The sequence below is a fragment of the Ciconia boyciana genome, chromosome 5 (assembly GCF_034638445.1).
Source record: "Ciconia boyciana chromosome 5, ASM3463844v1, whole genome shotgun sequence".
NCBI lineage: Eukaryota > Metazoa > Chordata > Aves > Ciconiiformes > Ciconiidae > Ciconia > Ciconia boyciana.
This window is the reverse complement of record NC_132938.1, coordinates 81,750,250-81,773,266: the sequence shown is the minus strand read 5'-3', so window position 1 is coordinate 81,773,266 and position 23,017 is coordinate 81,750,250. Positions and strand designations below refer to the sequence as shown.

The 23,017-nt window shown below is 41.2% G+C and overlaps 1 protein-coding gene across 10 annotated transcripts in view; it reads right to left on the bottom strand.

Moving 5' to 3' along the window:
* Positions 1 to 9,530: 9,530 nt before the first annotated feature.
* Positions 9,531 to 23,017, bottom strand: part of CAMK2D (calcium/calmodulin dependent protein kinase II delta) — a 163,581-nt gene continuing 150,094 nt past the window's right edge. For 9 of the 10 annotated variants that reach the window (XM_072861741.1, XM_072861739.1, XM_072861738.1 and 6 more), the window contains 5 exons: positions 19,047 to 19,122; positions 17,768 to 17,862; positions 16,310 to 16,538; positions 12,099 to 12,148; positions 9,531 to 11,563 (listed from right to left, as the gene is read on the bottom strand). In XM_072861741.1, the coding sequence (XP_072717842.1) occupies positions 12,142 to 12,148; positions 16,310 to 16,538; positions 17,768 to 17,862; positions 19,047 to 19,122 (407 nt within the window). In that variant the 3' untranslated portion in view covers positions 9,531 to 11,563; positions 12,099 to 12,141. The remainder of the gene's footprint in view (positions 11,564 to 12,098; positions 12,149 to 16,309; positions 16,539 to 17,767; positions 17,863 to 19,046; positions 19,123 to 23,017) is intronic. The other variant, XM_072861737.1, reaches the window with a different exon arrangement.

The following is a 23,017-nucleotide window of genomic DNA, read 5'->3' as shown; positions in this document are numbered from 1 at the left end:
AGGTGGGGCTGCCCCGGTTTACTCCAGGTGTGTGTTTATCTCTGGCTGCTGCTTTCACACAGCTGAGGTATCGCTTGGCCTGTGGAGCTCCCCTGATCGGAGGCGGCAACTGGCTTCCAGCCCGCGTTTCAGACTGACAAGGGACCACGGCTGGATGGCCAAGGGACCGCTCTGGTCCTGGCTCCAGACAAGACGATGAGCGGGATGGTCAAAGAAACACCAAGGTAACTTCTCTTCCTATAAAGTTCTTCTCTTTCTAGACTACTGATACTGTTTGTTGTATTGGGGAGCAGGTAGCTATAAAACCTTCACCACCCTGAGCTGCTAAGGCCTTTTACTGAAAACAGTGTACTCCTCATCTCCCTGGCTCTTCCACTCTCTGACACCCCCCTTGATTCCTTCTGGCAGACAGTGTCAGACTTGTGGGATGTAAAGCAGCTCTGCCTTACTGTGTGTGAAAAGCTGGTCTTAACTGGGAAACAGGGCTTATAGAGGGGTGTGAATGTGCTAGGACTCAAACACCAAGATCTATAGTTGTTGTTATACAAGTTAACTATAGTTAAATAACTATAGAGGAGAGTAAATCTTCTTCCATGCTGCCTCTTGGTGTTCCTCAGGGTCCTAATCTTAAGAAACCCATGACAAAGAGGAGATCAGCAAAGCATCAACTGAGGACTTTTAAGCTTTTGTTATTTGTATCTGTTCACATATTGATATCAAATGCATCCATTCAGTTAAATGAAGAGACTTGTAATGTTTCCTGCCCTCAGCTTTGTGATAATTAATCCTCATGGTGTTTTTCAGCCTTTGTGGCACCTTCAGCTGACAGGTGCCCAGGGAAAGGTATCCTTCTGCTGTTGTCATTAGGGAGATTCTGACAATTGCGTTGAGCTGCATTGGGGCACAAACTAGATCCTTCCCTACTTATTTTCTCAGTGACAAAACAGAGAAAGGCTGTCTCAATTATTCACTCAATGGTTATGGCACTGACACTGCACAAGGGATGCTTAAGCTCAGGTTCTTGGCCTGCATGGAAAAGAGCAAAACCTCCTACCTCTGCCTTCCAGATCCCTGTGCAAGTGCTCACACCCCAGCCCTGAAATCAGCAGGCTGCTGTGCTCGTCTGCCTCCATCACGGAGTATTTAACTATTGATGCAGAGCGGTTTGGTCCCAACAGGAGACTGAAACAGTGCCTCCAACAGCAGATCGCAGAACAATGTGCCCACACCTGTACACTTCCAACCATGTGCAAACAACAATCATCTTTGTACCAAAAGAACTGTGGTGCTGGACTTGCAGATCTGTTTCAAACCACAGCGATAGCTTTGCGAGGCTTTGCACTTCAGTTCTCAGGAGGGGCCAGCACAGGCCAGCCTGCCATGCTTGTGCTTCTTAAAGTCATGATGCTTTACCAGTTAAACACTTCTATTGAAGGATGAATGGGTTACACAGTGAAATTCCCTCTTCTCTTCCCTGCTTTTAATTGCTGCCTTGAGTAGTTAGGGCAAAAGTAAAAAAAAAAAAAAATTACTGCTCTTTAGGAGGGATTTCTTTGCATAAGTACTTGCTGGGCACATTTTGAAAAAATACTTTTGTTTCTGACTGCCAGCATGCAGGATGACAGTTCTATCATTCTAATGAGCCACAAAACAGTGGCTCAAAGACTACAAAACCCAGCATCAATAGCTCACATGACACTTCTCCAAGTGTCTACCTTCAAGCCCTTCTACCTGCCCAGTATTTTGTTTATCTCCTAGAAAGCTAAAAAAGGCGGCTATGGAACCTTTCAGAGCACTAGAAAAATTGTGTTGCTTAAAAAAGGGGAAGCAGAATGCCTTCAATATATCTGTTTTTGGTGATTTGCAGCATGTCTAATTCAAGTGTTTTTGAGAGCATTCATTCTTGTGCATCACACAGTCAGGCTCCTTTTAACTGTCACAGCTACTGCTCCTTGCTGAATTCCACCTCGTGTTGGAAAACCAAGCAGCTCCTAGGATCTAGCACTGTATCACAGCCAAGCAACAAACTGAGGTGGGTCACTGGCAGTGGTTTTCCAAGTATCCCTGATTTTTAGATGCCTCGAACTGTTTTCAGCAACTTCTTCTATCATGCTGTGACCTGGAGATAAGGAGAAAGTCCCTGCAGGTGACCAACAGAAGCAGACCTTAGCTGGGCCCCTCTCAGATGCTGGAAACTAGTTAATCTTCCCAGGTTCTTAAATATACTCCCTGTATGTATTTTTAAGTCTTTAAAGGGTAACTTGGTTCAGCTTTCACAGAACCCTTTAATCCACAGGTTCTCCAGGGTCTCAAGAGACAGTTTGAAAATTACCAATACAAAGAATAGCAATGAAGGCATGGAAATGGAAATTGCCCCATCAGAGTTACAAGTGCACATACCTGCACTATATTCTACAGGCAGCCCCAAGGCCAACCAGAGGATCAGAAATAAAGTCTGCAAACAGAAGCAGAAGGCCGGGCATGCTGCTGATCCCTATTATTATGTGTAAAGGTGCTCTGCTGTATTCAGACTCCTGTTCAGAGTAAGTTTTCAGTAAGATTAGGTTTAGGGAGTGCTGTCTGTGGAGGCTTTGTAAGTTGGTGTGTTCAGGCAGCTGCTAGGAGACCGAAAAGAAAGCAAAGCTGTCAATTATTCACCTAGAACAAACAGATTAGCTGTCACTAATCTGCTTGCCAAACAATTTCTGAATTAATTTAATAAATCATCTTCCTAATTGACTAAAATGTATTACTTTACAGTATTTACTTTTGATCAAAGCCAAAAGAATATACATATGTCACTGCAGAAGAAAGCTAAGCTCCCTAAGCCTACCTCTGTTGGTGCAGTATTGATTTGAACCACTAGACAAAAATAAGGACTTGAACTTCTGATAGTATCTTTCTCTTGGTTTGGCAATACAGTGGTTTGAGGATTTAAAACTTTGATAACATAGTGGGATATAAACAAGGCTTTTCACACATACATACTGTTTTGGTTTGTTTTTTCCTTTGTCAAGACTTGCTTGGAGTTAAAGTAGCCACATGAGAAACGGAATTCATCCATGAAGGTCAAAGGAGCATGTTTTCCGTAACTGTGTGTGCCACAATGAACAAGGCAGGCAAGTTTTGGCATGGCCCAGCCTCTCTACTTTCCTCTCTAACTTTTGTTCGGAAAAAAACCCAGAATGTGCCATTATTCGTTTCAGAGCTGCTGATATGAAGTGTCTTATTTCCTCTCTTGTCTGCATGCAAGAACAGGAAAGAGAAAGCCAGAGATTGATGTATGAAAAGGTGTTTTTCCCTGGTTTTAGATAAGGTATCTGGAGAAAGACCTTGACTATGCTGAATCTAATGAGCTGTCCTGAGGGGCCAGGCTGTTGCCCTCTCCACTTGGAACATGGTTTGGCTGACTTTCTTAAATCTTTTTGTTTTCCTGCAAGAACTGTGACCCAATGGCATTGGCTGTGAGCAAGTGAAGGGAGTGATGAAAAAAAGGCTGCTGATTTTTGGACTTCTCTTCATTTGGGTTGGTCACTTTTCTTTCCTTGCAGTAAGTGTTTAATATGGGCTTGTAGCAGAATTTGGTTTCCTGGGGGTGATCAGTGTCTTGCTTTTAAATTGCTGATGTCCCAGGTGCCTGACATTTACTTTTGCTTGTATGTTGAGGCAAGTCCCTCTTGACAAAATGGACAGCTTAGCACTGCAGGGCTATGGGCTGAGCTTCTAATTGTTACTACTCAACATCTGTAGGGTAGCTGGATCTCTTCTACTCAACAGCAGCCAGGAATCTACTGGTTTGGGCACTGTGAGAAAGGAAGGCTGGCTTCTGCTCTCAGGACTACTTAGTGTTTTATACTCATCTTTTCTTGTTGCTGTTGGCCTTGAGTAGGGCCACACCAAGCTTTCAACAACCAGGTGAGTGCCATATTCCTTCCACCCTCATGGGAATGTCCAGCTACTGTTTTTTGAGGCTGTTTTTTGGAGACAGTCCAAGAACTCATGTTCCTAGATGAGAAAGTATTGGTGCTCAGTTTCTCCCAAAGAAAAAGCTAATTTTTAAAAATTATTATTACTAAGGGTGCTTTGTAATTATCCAAATTGTCACAGCTTTATACTGTAATACAGTTTGAGTTTGAAGAAACCTACTTTAGAGCTATTGATCCTTCTCTGTTGCCAGCCACAAATAAAGCACCTGAGAGAGGGCATGATGTTACTGTATGAGACGTAGTCACAGAATGCCTGATGATAAGGGGAAGTCCACTTAATGTGTGCTGTGGGGATAACTAGAAAAAAACAGGTGTGGGAATCAACATAGAGCTTTGTGTTCCAAATTGTTAATCCACAACTAGAATTAACCTACTGGTAGGAAACAATAATTGGAATTTTATGGGAGCCAGTAACTGAGGGAGGAAGGACTATTTTCATCAACTTTACATGAAGACATGTAACTGAAAAAATTAACTGTGTCAAGTTGTTCACCTGCTCTGGACCCTTGATCACAAACTAGTATGTTGTAGATATGCTGCATTCAGTTACTTGAGAAATAATTGCATATACATCCTCTCCAGTGGTAAAACTGGCTTAAGCATCCTATCCTTTCCCACCTAAAGCTTATTCTATGTAACTCCTTTGTTATGCTGATGCAACCTCTTGTCAGATAACCTTGCAAAACCAGACCAGTAAAATGACCAGAGTTAATGTCTTAAAAACCACCACCAACAAAAAAACCCAAAAAACCCCAGCTTTTAACTGTGATCAAAAGTGGGAATAAGTGGAGAGAGGAGGCACCTTTTGAAATAGCATTGTCCTGGAGAAAAATGTAGGACTGCAATGTGAGCACCAACATTTGAGTATGCCAGAGAGGTTCTGGAGACCAGACCTCGGGAACAAAATGGGAATTCAGCATTTAGGCACTTCCAGCCAAGTGAAATGGCAGCCTGCTAACTGCATCCCAAGGAAAGCCTGCTCTGCTCCAGCTGGGCTGTCAGGCAGCCCTTCTAAGAGGAATTCCTACACAAGGAAAAATAAGCACAAAAGCTACATCCCTTAGCAACGCCTTTGGAACCTGAAGCAGGAACAGGAGCTACACCCAAACTTGTGATTGTAAAACTGTGGCACAACTTGTACCCCTTCTATAGCAGTGCCTACATTTCATGATTTTTGAAGTGTCCAAGGCACTTCTGATTTCATTTTGGTGTAAGCCCAGTGACACAGTTGAACAGCAGGGCAGCCATGCTCTCAGCTCATGCTGAATCTCTAGCTCAGGCCAGGGAGTAGATGTTCAGATGCCCATTTGCCTGAGGAACTTAACTTAACCAAATAAGCATGCTGAGAACATGCCAAGCTCCTGATGTTCACAAGTCCCTGCTTCAGGGCAGTGAGAAGCAGAGGCATCACCTACAAGCCTCAGAAAACAAACATGGGGGGCACAAGGAAATGTACAGTGAGAGGGTGAAAACTGAGTTCAGGACAGAGATTTTTCTGCCAAGGGAAAGCAAGCAAGCTCAAACACAGCAGAGAAGCTGTGCAAGGAGAGCTGCTAGAAGGGAATCCTGTTAAAACAGGACATGCTGAGAGTTCAGGGACAGATGGGTTAATAAGGTATTGCAGGAAAGGAGAGCCAGGAGTACTCGGGGTAAGGAAGGACAGGCCTGCAGAGCGAGAGGATGCTGCTGGTGAAGGCATGTTCCAGGGATATGTGGAGCACCAGAGAGAACTCGAGTGCCAAAGCTCACCCTGTGTCTACCAGCCCTTACGTTGGGGTTTTGTGACACTTAGTTCAACCTGTTTCACTCCAGGCACAATTCAGAGCTTGTGACACCCATCAGTGATGCTCCTTGCCCATAACATCCTCTGTCACTTTGCAAGTAAGTAGCACAGATCATCAGCTGCTTCCTACGCCAGCCTCTGGGGCTCCTGCCATTTTTGCTTATATTCCATAAAACTCTCAGCAGATCCATCACCTAGCAGCGCATGCTGAGATTCCTTTGGGAATCCTGTGGTACAGGGTGGTTGAAGTAGTGGCTGCCAGATTCAGCAAGTCACTGTGGGGAGACTTGAAGAGGACAACCAGAAGAGGACACATGGTTAAAATGGGGCAGTAGGCACTACCACCAGTACTTGAGGTACCATCACTGTGTCTACACAATATTGACATCTCATCTTTGCAGTTGCTTCATTCTAGGATAATCCCCCCAAACGACTTGTTCAAGGGAGGCAATAGCTCAATAGACCATGAACATCTTCCTTCATGAATGTGTCAATAGACTTACTTTTTCTTCACCGAAACTAGAAGCACCCTTAATCCTACCATCAGTCCTGGAGCTGAACTCTTGCTTCTTCCTCTGGTACTCACCCCCTCTCCAGGGCAGAGGACATGGCAACTGTTTTATATGGTGTTTAAGTTGATGTCTTGCTGTAACGTGACAGAGGTGCATGCTTGGGAGTACTCTCTTCTCCATCCTTACTAAGGATTTGACTTCTTTTTAGGTACCAATGTTCAGCAATAACCGTGTGTATAAAATGAGCTCTCAGGCACACAAACACAGGCTCTTACCTCTGCTATCAGGCTGATGGCTTGCTAGTATGGTCCCTTGACTACAAGAGTTACTTAATGATCTGTGACTGTCAGTGCCTTGCTCCTGGGCCGCTGTCTTCTCAGAGGGCCAACACTGAATGCCTGAGAAGGGTGGGAAAAGGAGTGGTGAAAGAGCAGAGTGGTCTCTTCCTTCCCAGCTCAGGGTGGTTTTGTTTGCTGTGAACTCTCTCTCAATGCAGTGGGCTGTTTATTAATATAAACTTTGCTCCCTTCTCCTCCTGTACCAGCTTGCTAGGACACTGGGAAATACCCGACAGCGAGCTGGCAACTTGGTGATATATCCTGCTGTTTCTTCTGCCCTGACATGAGGCAGCATCTTCCCACTGTGGGCTGAGTTCAGGGAATAGCAGAAGTGAGTAATTATAAGACCTAGGCCCTTAGCTGTCATGAGGTGTGTCACGATTCCCGATAAATTCTACACTGCAATTTAACGCAACTTTTCAGAGGATATTCTGTGGCTATTGCTATTTTAAGGGAAGCAACCTTGTCCCAACCACTTGCCACATTCAACTAGCTAACTTAGTTAACTAATTAGAGGTCATGATGATGAAAAAGGTTATATGGGCCAAATTTCCAGTTAGTTCATCAGATGGTCCAGCCCCATAGCTGGGTTCTGGCAACATTAAAGAAAGAATGTGACATTTCTGTAAATACAGAATACTGCTCTCCTGTCTCTTCACCTTGCAAACCCTGTTTTCTGTCGGCTTGTCTTTTTTGCCTTGAGTCTCTTCCCCTTGAACTCTGTGATTGAATGTTCCCCTTCTCCCTAAACTTACTGTCTGCAGTGCCTTTTGCCTGGGCTCAGAGTCTGGACAAGAACATGCTGGAAACAAGCAGCCTCGCGCTGCCGTTCTGCAGCATACAAGCATGCAGAATTGCTGCGTTCTCCTCGTTTTACATGCACGCTGCCTTGGAAGCAGATCCTGCACCTTGTTCTGCTCAGCCACGGGGATCTGTGCAAGAGAGGGAGGAGAGGAGAGGAAAGGCTTCTGGTCTGCTCTATGTAGGATTCCTTTCATGGGAGGCATAGATAGTCCTCAGGATAGGTAAGTCTTCCCTCTCCTAGGGATCAAAACCTCCCTACACTCCTGTACAGACAGGTCAGGCCTCTACTACAGTGGCTCTCCCTGCAGGAACCAGACATTTAGCAGTTGGACCTTGCAGCACTGAACTCTTAACCCATTCACCCACAGCTGTCTGTATTTTACCAATAATTTGTTAGGAAGAAAGAAGCTGAATCTCCTGAAGCAATTTGGATCAATTCTCCAACTAGTACAGTTAATTCTTTGACTAATGGTCTTTTCTTGAGGTGAGCTATGTGTAAAGTATGACTGTACAAATTTAAGAAGAAAGAAAGAAAAGCCCCGAGAAGAACGAAGTAATTCTGTTTTCTGTGAGCACGCAGTCCAAGGAGATGACACGTTACCAAGGATTAATAGCACACTGAAGAAACAGTAAAGTTAATCTTTGACAGAATGAACTCCGGATGTAATATACAACTCTAGGAGACAAATGTTTATTTTCTTCACTGTGTGCTGGGAGCCCAGTTTTAGAGAACAGAATCAATCTGATTCTTCCAGGTAGGTGTATAGTGTATATTTAAGACCCAGCAAACGGATGTTTTCAGCCTCTAAAATATTCTGTGCTCCTTACATTAAAAAAGTGAATGGATGAAAGCATTGGGCTCCTTTCTGCTCAGAACAAATAGCATCTTGTGTGCTCCTAAATAGAAAACAGCATTACAAAAAGCCACCAGGAGGCAGCACATTAAAACATTTGTGCTATAAAGGACATCCATAACAATAATAAAAAAACCCCAAACCAAAAAAACCCCTGCCTCTCTCCCAACTCTTCAACCTGATATTTAGCAAATGTATTCTCCCCACCCCTCTCCTTGCCGTTATGCTTTATACACCCATCTCTCTTCTTCTCTACATACCTGAAATTAGTAGCAGTTCCACTGCTGTCAAACAGCTTACTGCAGGCGCACAGTTAAAATGGAAGTCAAACTGATTTCTGGAAGAGCATTTAGTGGAAAAAATGAGTAAACAAAGTCGGTAGAAGTGATATGACAAAATATCAAACCTCCCAGCAGCCTAAACCGCTTTTGCTTCCTCTGGGCTTTACCGAAACATTCCAAACCTCTGAGCTCTCTCTGAACTATTTTTCTTTTTGTTTACAAATACACAGCAAAATGCCACCCAGAAGGAAGCAGTGACTTTTTCACAGACCCAGGAACACGCTCTCGCTCCGTCGGTACTCCTGGATCGCTGCCACACCAAGGCCGCTGCTACAGGTCTGGCTCACAACTACGCTGCCCTGGCGCAGAACCCGAGCAAGGATCCAGCTCTGCGTTTCATGACCCGTGAAAGCTGGAAGTTGTTGCCTCTCCTCTGCCCCCTCGGTCCTTCTTTTCTGCTGGTATGAAGGACTGTTCTCAGTCGTGGCTCAGCATAGGATAAAAGAGCCTAAAATCACTACGGACGTATATGAAAGCTTCTAAGCTGGTATGTTATTTTAAATGCTAATTATTTATGGACTCAAATGCATTTTACCCTCTGCAACGCTAAACGTACAGTAACTCTTCTTACAGCATCTTGCGTTACAGGCTGAGCATATGAAACACAGTTAAGGCAGCTACAGAAATGTGCAAACCACCTAAAACATTTCTAAATGTGGACCTATAAATACAAGGTATGTGCAAAGTCTATCGACGAAGTACAGCATAAACGGTGTACAATTGGCTCCTCAGGAAAGGCAGTTAAGAACTAACCAAAAGACAAGTCAGGAAAGCAAACACTCGTATTTTCAAGCTGCAAATTCGGCTCGTAAGAAACGGCATCTGTGTCTGACTTCTTAATTCAAACAGACACTACACGTTTTCCAGTGCAAAAATCACAATTAATTGGGAAATTAAAACACAAGCACAATGTCAGCAGAAATCACAAATTTATTAATCCTTAAATATATCAATCATTTACCATTATGGCAAGAAATATGTACACTGTGTCCCATGGTAAACTGCAGTGTTCCAAAATGACAGAAGAGAAGTGTGTAATTTGATTGTGGTGGAGAGAACAAATCACAATTTCCTCACGTCTTGGTGTGGAAGACAAACTTGGTCTACAGTAATACGTCAACACCACATGCTATGTTAGAAGTATAAAAAAACCACCCTACACCTAATTTGTTAATTTTAAATACAGTTATGCCACTTATAGCCGCTTCACAAAAAAAAAAAAAAAGAACTTAATGAGAAAAAAAAAATGAGGCCATTACTTTTTTCACAGATCCCATTGGCAGGTTAATATGGCTCAACACATTTATTGTAGATGCTTATTTTAAATATACATTGTTTAAAATCATGTAGTAATTATCAGAGAAGCTTAAATCCATCTACCATACATCCACTAGTAACAACACCAAAATGTTTAAGAACTGCTTTTGATTAGTAATCAACACAGAAAGGTGAAATGATACAAATTAGGAAGCTTTCCCATTTTAAAAACTTCAGGCTGCCGAGTCGTAAATTTTTAACCGCTAAAAAGGACATTGATTGAGATATCATGCACTATACAGCGCTGCAGAAAACAGTTAGCCCTGTCGGTAACAGAACAATTAACAAATGAAAAAAAAGAAATAACCCATCCCTCTATTTTTCTATTAAAAATGGAAGGGAATAAACCTAAATGCTTGCAAGGATCTATTTTCACAGCAACATAAGGGAAGCAAAAATAGTCCTGTTACAAAGCTTGTGTTCTGAACTGACACCGAGAGCGTTCCCCGCGCAGCGCACAGGCGTTCGCAGCAAGGGCCAAAACAAGTTGGTAACGCTGCAAAGATCGCTGTCCTTGATACCGTGTGCTGCGTGAGGACTTGAAGAAACCAAGAGCAGATTGAGAGGGGAGAAACAAATCTGTGGTAAAGTGTTAGAGTCTTACTAGAAAACTGGTGTATCCATAGTACATTTCCAGAGAAGCAACAGCAGCAGTGTAAAGTAAGTAAACTCTTCATACTAAGCTTTTAAGGCCTAATATTTTTCGAGTATATTAACCACACAACTGGTCTATAGCTTAACCAAAATTTTATATTTTTTAAAGCCTCCTTAAAAAATTTACAGTATGCCCTAAAAGCGATAAATATCTATCTTTCTCTCTTCTTCCAGTTCAATCCTCAAAAACTGCCCCTCAATCATCACTTAGTTCCTTGCAATTTTTCATTTTGCTTAATTGTCCAATAGAAGTTTTCAATTAGCGTAGTAAGAAAGCAAAGGTAAAGACTCAAAAGAAAAAAAGAAGCTGCCGGCTCACCAGAACATTGACAGTTAATTCTGAAGTGACCAAGCCAGCAAATGAGATTTTTCCAGTTTACATAGACTAATAAACTAAGAAGGCTTCAGCTGGTACAAAGCCAAGATATTATCACTTCCACATTTATCAGCGATTTCGTCCATCTACATGCTGTAATAAAAATCTGTTTTACAGTAACGGAGCTGCCAGCGGAAATCCTAACCATTCCTACCAGAACCAAAGCAAAATCCTGGGACCCAGGGGAAAAGGAGGAGTCAAAAAACAGTTCTTAAAAAAAGAGGGTAAAATGTACTTTTTCTTTTTTTTCTTTTTTTTTTTTAATAAACAGGATAGTTTTTAAAGTTGTCTGTCAAAACTTGGCATAAATGGAGAGAGTGACAAATGTATTCTGTATCTACTGCTGTCCATCAAGTACTTTTTTTGCCTTTTATGCCTTGTTATTCTCTATTTGCATGGAACATCACCTTCATTGAAATGTTAACAGTGTATGGATGGAATATACAGCAACATGGTGCATCACAAATGTGTTACATGAAGAACCTTCACAACTTCATGCACTCAGAAACATGCATGAAGAGAACGGGATGGCCAAGATGGTATCGACCAGGTGCGTTGGGTACAGAAAATGCAAGAGCGGCACCGCTGATATTTTTAGCTAGGAGGAAGGAGAAAAAAGACAGATTGCAGTTACTGAAGTAACATCACCACCAGAGAACAATACATGCTCAAGTGTTAGCCAATACTATTAAAAAAAAAAAATCTTCTCAACTTAATTTAACACAATATTGTGAAGAAAACTAAAGGGAAAAAAAATCAACGCTCAGGCAAAGCATTCTTTTATTTGTCAAAACGCTTTACAGACATTTTCCATCTTTACAACATGCCTGAGAGGCTGTTAAAATAAAAAGGAAACTGAGGCAGGAAGCCAAAGTGCCTTAACTGCTTTCTTAAAGGAGGGAGGGCAGAATTCAGAGGCGAATCTCTGAGTTTAGCTTACTTCCTCAGCATATACATTACAGACACTGCCACGGACTGAGATTCTCATACAAAAATCAAACCAAGGAACAGGGAAGAATCAGATGTCATTTACATGCAAGGCATGCTAGAGCCGTATGCAAAGAGAAAACGAAAGAAAAGGAACGCGTAAGCAAGTAGGTAACTAACTCAGCTTATAGTATCGTTTGTATTACCGTAGCATCTAGGGGCCGAAGTCATGATTGGGATCCCGCTGTGCTAGGCACTGTACAAACACAGAACAAACTCTTTACTTAAGTCTTCCTGCTGTTTGGTATTTAACTTAGGAAAGTATAAGAAGGGAATATAAGTCTGGGAGCCTCAGGTCCGAATTTAGGTTTGGGAGTCAGTTTTAGGTCTAATAGCCCTTTGCCCGTATCATGCGGGTCTGCTCTCTGTGTATATGCAGACGCAGTTCTGCAGAAACACATTAGCACAAGTTCTTAAGAACATGGAATACAGAGAAAAATTCCCTACCGTCAGTCATATCACTCAGAGAGAAACAATGGATAAGACAGAACCCAAGTTTGTCTTGCCTGACTCGCAGCAAAAACTACAAATAAAATTTATTTGTAAACTAAATATACATTTGTGCTCATATTTGTTTCCAAATAAATTATCTGCCATAAGGGAACATTTCCATATACCTATAGCTACCAAAGAGCTCAGTTCTGTCCTCAGATTTACGCACACTCCTTACTGTAGTCCTGAAAACAAAACTGTGCTCGCAGCAACTGATTTGACGTAATCTGGGATACTACGTTTGCAAAAGCAGATCCCAGCTATAATTGCTTTTGCAAGTTTATTAGATTTGAAATACTTCTTCAGACATTATGTGCAAGATATTTTTTTTATTATCGAAGTGCCATTATTAACTACTGTGTATTGGTAATAATGAAATAAATAGCTGTAGACCGTATACATTTCAAATATGAGAAAAGAAAGGAAGGATAATCTAGAACAATATTTTAATTAAATTTCTTCTGTAGTTTTCCAAAATGGAGTTATTGGTACGCTGCTGCTCTGACTGGGAAAAGCAAAGGTGAAGTTCAAGGCAGTCTAAAAGATGGTCAGGATGGGTTATAGAAGGCGAGTTCTGGCACGGCACTACATGGGAATCCACCAGTTAAACTTGAGAAGATGGGGATTAAAGAAAGAATATGTAATACAACTAAAAGAAAAATGACAATGCTTGGGCTGGAAGGGCAACTATCAGCCTAGAGGAGACTCACTAGTCTTTGCCAACGACCTGAGCACAAGCAGTAGGCCTGACCTCATGTAGTATACTTACACTTCGGTGGAAGGCACCATAAATACAAAGGAAAACAGGAGTATTGTGCAAGAACCACCAAATAACCTTGAGGGCTGGGTAATCCAGAAATGTTACGTGTAATAATAGGAGGCACAAAGCTTCATGCTCAGCAAAAGTTTCTATCTACTCATTGGTTGGAACTGACAGTTGAGGATAAATACATGGCTGACGTGATGTAGGTGACGAAAGTGCAAAAATCATGCCAGAACATAGCAGGTGTGGCATTCTCAACAGGGAAAAGAAAGACCTTGTGAAGTTAAATAAAGCCCTGACCACAATTGCACGCAGTATTTCAGAAGAACCCAAGCTAATGGAAAGACAAACCTCAAACCAAAAAAGACAGCAAAGAGCTATTAAGGTAGCCAGGAAAATGGAGATCCTATCAAAAAAAGCCAACGAAGTTAGCACTGTTTATTTACCCTACGAAAACAGAAGGTGGGAAGTGATCTAATCAGCCTTCATATAAAACAGCTCATGTCTGCATACCTATCCCTAGTATGGGAGAACAACGATGAAGTAAGAATAATCAAGGATACATTGAATATGACTAAAATCTATACTGGAAAGTAAGGTTTCTAACCATCAGCCCAAGGATATTTTAGAACAGTGATATAAGCAAGTCCAAAAAAACCCCTCTGAATTCAAGATGAGGGTTAGGTAAGGGATTTAAGTGATAGCGTTGCCAGTGCTACATAGGGGCTACCTATCTAGGGCTATGTTGCGATCTCAGAGCATCTCTCCTTCAGCCTTAGCCATGCTCTAAGGCTTTGAGCCGCCACCCCTCCTCTGTGACCTTTTCAGCTTGGATACCCTCTCGCAATCCTGAAATCTCCTCCGTCTGACCCCATAGGCTCAGAACACCCACTGACATAGACACAACCCTACAGTCTCAAAAAAATTACCTCTCAGCTTCTTCTCCTTCCATCCTTTAGCAGTCACAGAAATCCTTATCTTTATCAGAGGCAGGAGCAGCCGTAAAGAACTGACATTACCCAAGTCCTAAATACTGGCACTGCTTCTGAGGGGCACATCTCAGATCTGTACATACGACTGCATTCCCTTGAGGCGTGCAGTCTGAAGGGCCAGGCGTTGCTCTGTGGCAGCTAGTGCATGGCCTTTATATTCCAGAGAAAGTACCTCTGGCGAGTGTTCGTAAGAGCACGCAGCAGCCCATCACACACGTACACGTTACGTGAACGAAGTATGGAGGCTCCTGTTACAACACTGTACCTCAAAAAGAAAAACCTGCAGAAGCTGTACAGTATTACTGAAAGAATTATTACCGGAATTATTGGGCAAATTCTATAATCTTTCATGAAAAAATAGTAGTAAGATGGCTCTTTTGTTGCCTTCCGGTTTTGGTGTGTAAGAATGAGTGTCATAAATTACCTTTTCTCTTTAGGATTGTTTCCTATAAATATGGGTAAGTTAAAAAAAAAAAATGACACCCCCTCCCCACCCCACCCCCCAACCCCTTCTCAAAAAAACAGAGGGGAAAAAAAACCCCAAAGAAAAAGATTAAATAATTCTCTAGTCCAATTCATGTCATTCTGCTATAAACACTTACAGTCCAGGGTGCACTGGGACAGGTGAACCTGTTTCACTTACGCTTTCTGGCTCTACACATACCCAGGTCAGATCTCTTGACAAAACACTCCTTTATGAAAACATCAAAAATCTACGTAACACTGCATTTCAAGAAAATGTAACTACTCTTTCAATATTATCTGTTTAAACTCCGGCAGTGCAGCTGGAACGTGAAAAAACAAAGGACGACACGGTTCCTGCTCCCATTGGTTTCACATTTTTAAATAAAATACAATAGTTACCACTAGGTAATCAAATTACTTTTTTCCTAAATTAAAAAAAAAAAAATCTTCCCCACTGAAGTTTAACACTTCATTCTATCATGTTCCTTACTTTATCAAGTATTATTTCATATGGGAGAATAGTGTTGCAGGAAGTAAAATATGGGACACGATGAAGTTCGAAGGATGAAATCTAAGCTCTTATCATCCACGCCAGGAAATTCAGCCACTATCCACATTAAGACACCTCACACAAATGTAATTATATCCTATACCGAGGGCTTGCACCTGAGCAAACCAAGGCCTATACAGTGCTGCCTAATTTGGGAACAGCCTAACCTAAGCCAGAAGTCAGCGAGGTTGGGCTCTGAGGGACGCAGCAGCATTAGCGAAGGCTGCAAGCAGAAGAAAAGCAAAGGACTTGAGCAGAACCTCTTGAAGAAGCCGCGACTCTTTACCTTGTTATTGCAACTACGAGCGTGCTGTAATTTACACTGCTGGAAATCTGGCTCAAGGAATTCAGGTTTGCGCGCGTCGAGTCACGGCATGACTCCGAGGGTGGGAGAGGGCATGCAGAGATGCCCGAACGAACAAAAGAGAAACATGATGACGGGAGAGATCTGAGGCTTACCCGCAGAGATGTCATAACTATCAGCCAGTGACTATTCAGCAGTTAAGCAAAGAGAGCGTGGGAGAAGAGGTAAGAATGCGAGAGGTACTTGTATGACTTCATTTACAAAGTAAGTATGTAAACTGGCTCAAAATCAACTTGCAGTGAACGTAACTAGGCCTGAGTAAGTAGAGGTGGCTGGAAATCACAACAAATATTCCTCAAACTGCAGTTTTTCAGAACAGTGATACTTTTTTCCTTGAAACTTTCCAGTCGGCTCTAGCAGCTCCATGTATCCTATTGCTTTTTATTTTTTCAGGTTTTCCTGAAATTCTATTCCAGGTTTTCCAATCCTGGTTTGTGCGACTTGTATCAAGCCTTATCTACATTAAAACATTTTTCTGCTCTTCAAGCTGTCGGTTCAGGGACTGAGTTGGATCAGTGGGCATCACAGTTGAAAACAACAACAAAACCAGCATTATTTTAAAAATATTTGCACCAATACTATATGCACACTACTGAATATAATACACACTGTGTAAATGACCACAAGAAATTACACTATCAAGAGGACGGTTTCATAGTTTTTAAGGCCCAAAGCAGCTATAGACTACCTGACCTACACAGTTTAAGCTTGTGGTCTGAATGGTTTCTTACTTGATAGGTACTGTGGGTGACCCTGAACGGTGAAAATGGACATTCTGCCATTTCCCATCACGACGGTGCCAGACCCGCGTTTCCTCCGACTGCATAGTCTTTGGCATCCCGCTTCCATCCATGTACTGCGTGAGCCGTATATACGCAATGCAAGCAGCATCGTCACCCACAAGGTGGACATGAGGATTGAGGATAATGGTGTGGATTGGCTTATTACTTTTGGATAAAGCTAGGAAACAAACACACACAGACACACAGAGAGGATAAATTAAATCTGCTCTATATAAGCCAAAATAACTCATCTCACCCCATTTTACAAAACAAAAATCTCAAGTTTAGCAGATACAAAGTAATAATTATTGTTTACCGACAACTAGCTCAAGTGCATTGTAGAAATGAGCACAGTCACAGCATAAAATATGTTTTCCCCTGTCCTATAAAGAAAACAATCAGATGTTTAATAGTACATATTATTTAATCCATGTCCATACATGGATTAAATAAAGTGGGGGCCACCATCTTGAGTTTCCCAACTGAGTTTTCCCAATACTTCAGTTTCACTGCTGTCTCTAATGTCTAATGACATATGTACTTGATATTTTCAGTTAAAGTAATTCAGCTTTTAACTCACTCTCGTGACAGATTTTATTAAGTGCTGATATCTATGAAAACTAAAAAGCAGTGGTAATGAAAGGAAACATTTTAAGGCAAAATATGCAAAATGCTGTTTGGGAGATGGAAGAGAATTTAGGAATACAGTAATCCCATTTTATGCTTAGACATTTCTCAGAAATTACTGGGTAAACTGATATCTTCATTTACAATATTTTATTTCCTTTTGAGTCAAGTCTTCTCTAAAATGGTTACCTATATCACACGATCCTCCAAAACGTTATTAAATCCACTCTATGGGTAATTTTTCTTTCTTATAGCTGACATGATTGTAATATATATAATACATATTGATGTTTTCATATATATATATATATATATGAATCAGCCGATCAGATCCTCAGCAGTATAGACTGAGTGACTACAATGTCTTCCCCAATAGATCACATACTCACTGGAAGTGCTGACTGTTAGTTGCAATCACTGTAATCACACGATTTAGTGACCTTAAAGTATTCTCACAGCATGATTTTCTCTTTTCCCCAATGGAAAAAAAAAAAGTATGAGAATTACTTATCTATGGTTTGCTTGTTTTTTCTTGTATACATCTTGACTTTCTCTTTCCAAATACCTGAAACTTTCCTCCGCTATCCCAGGTGCCCTATGATGTGTGAATGAGCGCAGCAGAAGACAGAAAAACACATACAGCGGAACTCTGAAAAAAAATAATACTCCCTTCCCCTGCCCAAATCAAGTAACTCCCAAACCAAAATGCTAATTAGACTGGAACAGGTCTAATCACAAGGAACAGATGAAGATTCACAGAGATGAAAAAGGAATGTTTACCATTTTCAAAGTAAAACCGGTGAAAGTCCATCCCTTCTACTAGATTACCCAAAGCTTCAGGTTCAAAAGATGTAAGGCCTGGATCACAGATTTTTCTGTGGAAAAGAGGAAATTCTGTAATAAACACATGCAGTTATGTAACACAACTTTGGAGAGATTACTTTTCAAACGTTTCCTTTATTCCCATTGGACATGTTACTTACCTGTGCCATCACACTGCACAAGAACAGGACTTAAATGGGGACAAGTAATGGAGTTCTGGTTTCACCTAAATTAGTAAATTTGGCAGCTTACTTTAGGTGGACTAAATTTCATATAAATCATCTTTTGAGCAAAAAAAAAAAAAGACTGCCAAAGAAGGCCCCACAAGTCAATGGTATTACAAGTAGGAATTTTTACTTGTGACTCTGAAAACTGCTTCTGTGCAATCCAAAGGATATTTTTATGTCTCACATCATTATTTCAGCAGGATGGAAATTTTTTTTAACTGACAATTTAGATAAGGATTTGGAATAAGTTTCCGCTTGACATTTGTACCACAAAGGTTTTAATGGGATCGTACCAAACTGAAGTTTAGTGCTGGCAAGTCTTTAAACAGGACAAGCAGTGTCAGTGTTGACCTGTGAGGCTTGTGCTGCAACAGGATAGAATCCACCCAGAGAAACACAGGAGACCAAAAGAAATGCTGAGAAGGGCTTTCCTCTACTTTTTAAAAAAATTTTTTGAGGTAGGAAGAGACTAGAAGTAGTGATGGAATTGTGTCTTTGCAGAGAAAAGCTGAGAGAGAAATCAGTCCACTTTCCCCCAGCAAATTCTTGCACAGTGCTCAGTAGAGGCTGGTGGAACCTAAAATCCACGTGGTCTTTCATGCCCTGAAGTACAAATAGGATTCTAGCTAATATCAATCCCTACATACAATAAAAATTTCCTGCTAAAAGAGGCTTATGCTGTGTCTTCTGGATTCTAAATCACAAACGTGACTTGACTTTCGTACACCAAGATAGATCACTGCATATTTTGCGTCAGGATTATCATCCTGTCTGGGCAGAGTAGTACATTGGATTTACACTAGCAGCTCCTCTGACATTGGCAACCAGGCTCGTGCAAAGCCAGGGCAAAGCAGCAATGAAGACGCCTTGTGTTCCTTGGGGGCATCTGAGAATGAACTTCAACAATACATAAATACAAATGCACACTCTCATATATAAATATGCGTATTTACATATACAGTGTCAAGTACATCAACTCTCCTCGCTCCCTCCTAAAGGAGAAAACTTACGTGTAAGCTTCAAAGTCCCCATTGTTGATAGCTTCAATCAACTGCTCAGTAACCTTGATAATCTCCTGCTTACGAGCTAGAGAGAGATACAAATACAACTCTTAAAATGGAAGGCGAAGTGGAAGGTGACAGCTGAAAGGCTGTCAGAAGAACAGCCGTAATAAAGGTATCCTGTCATTCCTCAGCTGGCGCAACAGCCATTTCTCTTCCTTTTCTATGACCAAAGGACATGATGTTATATTGCTGCTTTACACTGTTTTGGCTTCAGTGTACTCCTGTATTCATGAGGAAATTAAACACACGTTGAGATCAATCCACTTTCCTATCATGCTTCTAATCATCTTTCCTTCACTGAAGGATCTGCTGTTTAAAAAGCAAAACAAACCCAAACCCCAACTCTTAACTTCAAATTAAAGGAAACTGATTATTGTTTTACAAGCAATGCTCTAATTAGTTTCATATACACATGGGGTCTTTACCTTTTAAGTGTCTAATGCTGATTTTCAGGAATCTTTGTAACACTTGGTGTTCGTTTTGGCCAAACGCGTACATGTAAGTAAAGAGGAATTTGGGCCCTAAGCCTATAATCAAGATCGCCCGGTGCAAAGCTCCCGGGTTACGTGTAACGCATCCACACAGGTGTAATTACAACACAGCGTCTTTCAGCTCTGACTTCTGTGATTGCGCTATCCTTTGCTTGTAAAACGCTTGACACGTCTATGTTACAATAAACCTCAGTTAGATCATTCGGTGATATTACAGTGCATCTACTAACTAATAATAATAAATGCTAAATAGTAACAGAAGAATAATACATTAAAAACAACAAGCAGAATATGTACTTCTACTAAGAATATTCAAACTCAAGCAGTGTTTGCGTACACCTCAAAGGCCAAAGTATGTGAAACAGTTTCTTCTTTATCTATCAGTCAAGAAAGAAGTTCGGTATTTCTCAATGTTGATAGCAGTTACACTAAAACAGTGCGGAGTAAACAAATGCCTGCCCAGTCGTATGGGTATTACTAACACCAGTTACTCTAGGAGGACAAAGTTTAAAAGACTTGATTATCAAGATGGAAAATCTGACTTCACTTTGAAAACTGACTTCTACTTTTAGAAACTTGCTTTTTGAGGAACAGAGGTTTATATTTTTGCACTGTATATTCATCAGTTGATAAAGTTCAACCTTATACTGATGAAGTTCAACCAGAGTGGCACTGCTCTCAAATAGAGATTTTTGTAAGTTTAATGCTAAATGGGTAAGGGAGACAGATTTTACTGGTACATTTGCAAGGATTTAACTTACATTCTAGTCCTTATTAAACCTCAGAAAATCAATTTGGAAGACCAAGCTTGAAATAAAAAGAAATGCAAGCAACCAGGCTGTAGGAGCTCTCTCGTGCAAGCAATAGTTGTAATTCTCCTGCACACTCCTACACGTGGACTAGACTATTAACACACACACACACGCAAATACGCTTGGAATGTTAAAACCGAAATACTGAGAGCTCACATTCTTTTTCAAAAGGAAAACGTTGGGGAGCATAGGCAGAATGCAAGTCTCCAATGCCGTACTGCAAGAACTGGCATCGTGGCATTACAGAACCTTTTAATTTCTTTTATGCTCCACCATCTCTTTTAGTAAGTGCAAACCTAATATAGTCAGATAAAAAGCACCAAAAAACCCCCAGCAAGGAAAGAAGTGATGGAGAAAAAAGTGGATATAAAAGGTCTAGCAAGGCTTTTTGTGGGTAGTTCTTGACTACTAGATAGCATGATGGGTAAGAATATTTCAAGTATGAATTGCCTTATTTTTCACAAAGGCTGAGGAAAGAACAAAGAATTCTAATGAAGAGATGTTTTGACTGCCGATCAGCAATGGCTCCATTGTCATATGTTTAAACAACATAGACCAAACCGTGGACACTGTACGGCCTTCTCAGCACAAGCCAAGTGGTAGGATGCTTGAGTAAGAAATAATGGTGTGGTGTTAGAAAAGGCTGGCAAAAAGAAATCCAGAATATGCAGACTTCATGCAGTGAGGAAATCACAAGTTTTGCATACTACATCTCATATACATACAACTAAACTAATGGGTTTGATTAAATAACCTGGTAACACCTTCCAATCAAGAGACTAGGAAATTACAGACTATTAAATCAGGCAGTGGAAAATGAGGCAAAAATCTGATGAGCTGCTACATAATAATGAGATCATGTTATTGGATAACTGTTAATGTAAGCAATGAAAACGTCTACAAAGGTACTGCAGTTTCCACACGCAAGAGACATAAAACCACACGGACACGTAATTTTACTTTCACTTGGCTGGAGACAATTGGCAATATTCCCTTTTTCACTAACACTGGTCATTTCTTTTTGAAGTTTTACCATGAGAAGCCCGCAGTTAACTTACGTGTTATACATACTCTGACAGGGAACAGCAAACAACATTGAATATCTGAATATATTGTATTACACAACATTCTGTGGTCCAGGCCCAGAGGCTTATTAAGATGTTTTGTGTTGTTTTAAATGAATGGTGTGCAACACAGCTCAGTTTAGTTGGATGGTAACCTGACTCACTGGCATCTGTTCGTGCCCTCAATAGCATGAGTTAAAGGAATGTGCATGACGGAAGTTTCTCTCTGCGAATCTTTGAGATTTTGAGACTTGATTTCAATCTGAATGAGAACAGAAATTGTTGCTCACATACATGTAAAAAAAAAAGTTGTTTTGGGTCCATCAAAATGCTGCGCTTCAATCACAGCTTCGATGCTGTACTACATTACAAGATATAATTCAACATCAACCCCAGAAGGAAGAAATTGAACTGTATTGCCAAATGGCTCTTTTCCCCGTTTTTTCTTCCGGAATGAATTTGCAGTGGAACACACGTTTTCACGAAGCTTTCTGACAGGACCCACCTAATATTACAGAATACGGTTCCAGCAAAGTTTCTCTGGGCAGTACTAACATCTAATAGAGCAGTGTCTGCTGACCTGTCCACGGAATATAAAACACATCCATCGGGAAGCTCTGCAGGCCAGCAAAGTCAGTAAAGGAGATTAAGGCAGTATCACTGGCTCCAATCAATCACCGTCCAACTCCAGCACTAGCGTCAGTTCTTCCAGTACTTGTGGAAAGACTTTGCAGTTCACAATGCGGACCGTCAGGAACAGAAAGATGTTGCCAAATCATCTGCCTTCCAACTCATTTCTCAGTTTTTCTACAAAATTACAAGCACCACGTGAAACTGTACATGAAAGCAACTACGCTACCCTTCCCTTTCAGCAACACGCAAATGATTACGCACATATTAGAAAATCAGGTTTCTTCCTATTTAGTGATCTGATATGCAATCTCATTGGCAGAAAGTGACTAAGAGCCAAAGATAGAGGTGGAGCATAATTTAGAAGCTGGAGTTCCAGAAACGATTTATCCCGTGTGCAAACCCCCGCCTCGTTCTCAGCCCTTACTCATTTGAGAGCAAGAGTGAGCATTACAAGAAAGAGATGGTCAAGAACAAGGCAGTATGAAATATTCAGTAACATCAGATATCAAAGAATAATTAAAAATCTCAGGAGCCGCTGCGATTTTACACAAACGTCCTACTGATTGTTTGGGGGGGATCTTTTTTATCTTAGCATTTTATACTGTCTGTGGAGGTATGCGTGTGGGTGCAGGGAGACAGAGCACAAATATAGACCAAAAGTATCTCAGCCTAAAAATACATTGTCTAGGAAGCAGAGGTTTAGCCCAGGAGGAAGGAAGAGAAAGGAGACAGGGAAGAACTGGAATACAAGCAGCAGAAAACTGGAAGGAGACTGGAAGGCAGCGAGAAGGAAAATGCAGCCATGACTTGGTGGCCATGTGAATCAAGTCAAATACTGCTGCTTTTCCTTAGCGCTAAGGAAGAAATAGGGAGGGCACTGAAGATGAACTAAGGCAAAATGGATACTGGTAGGAATA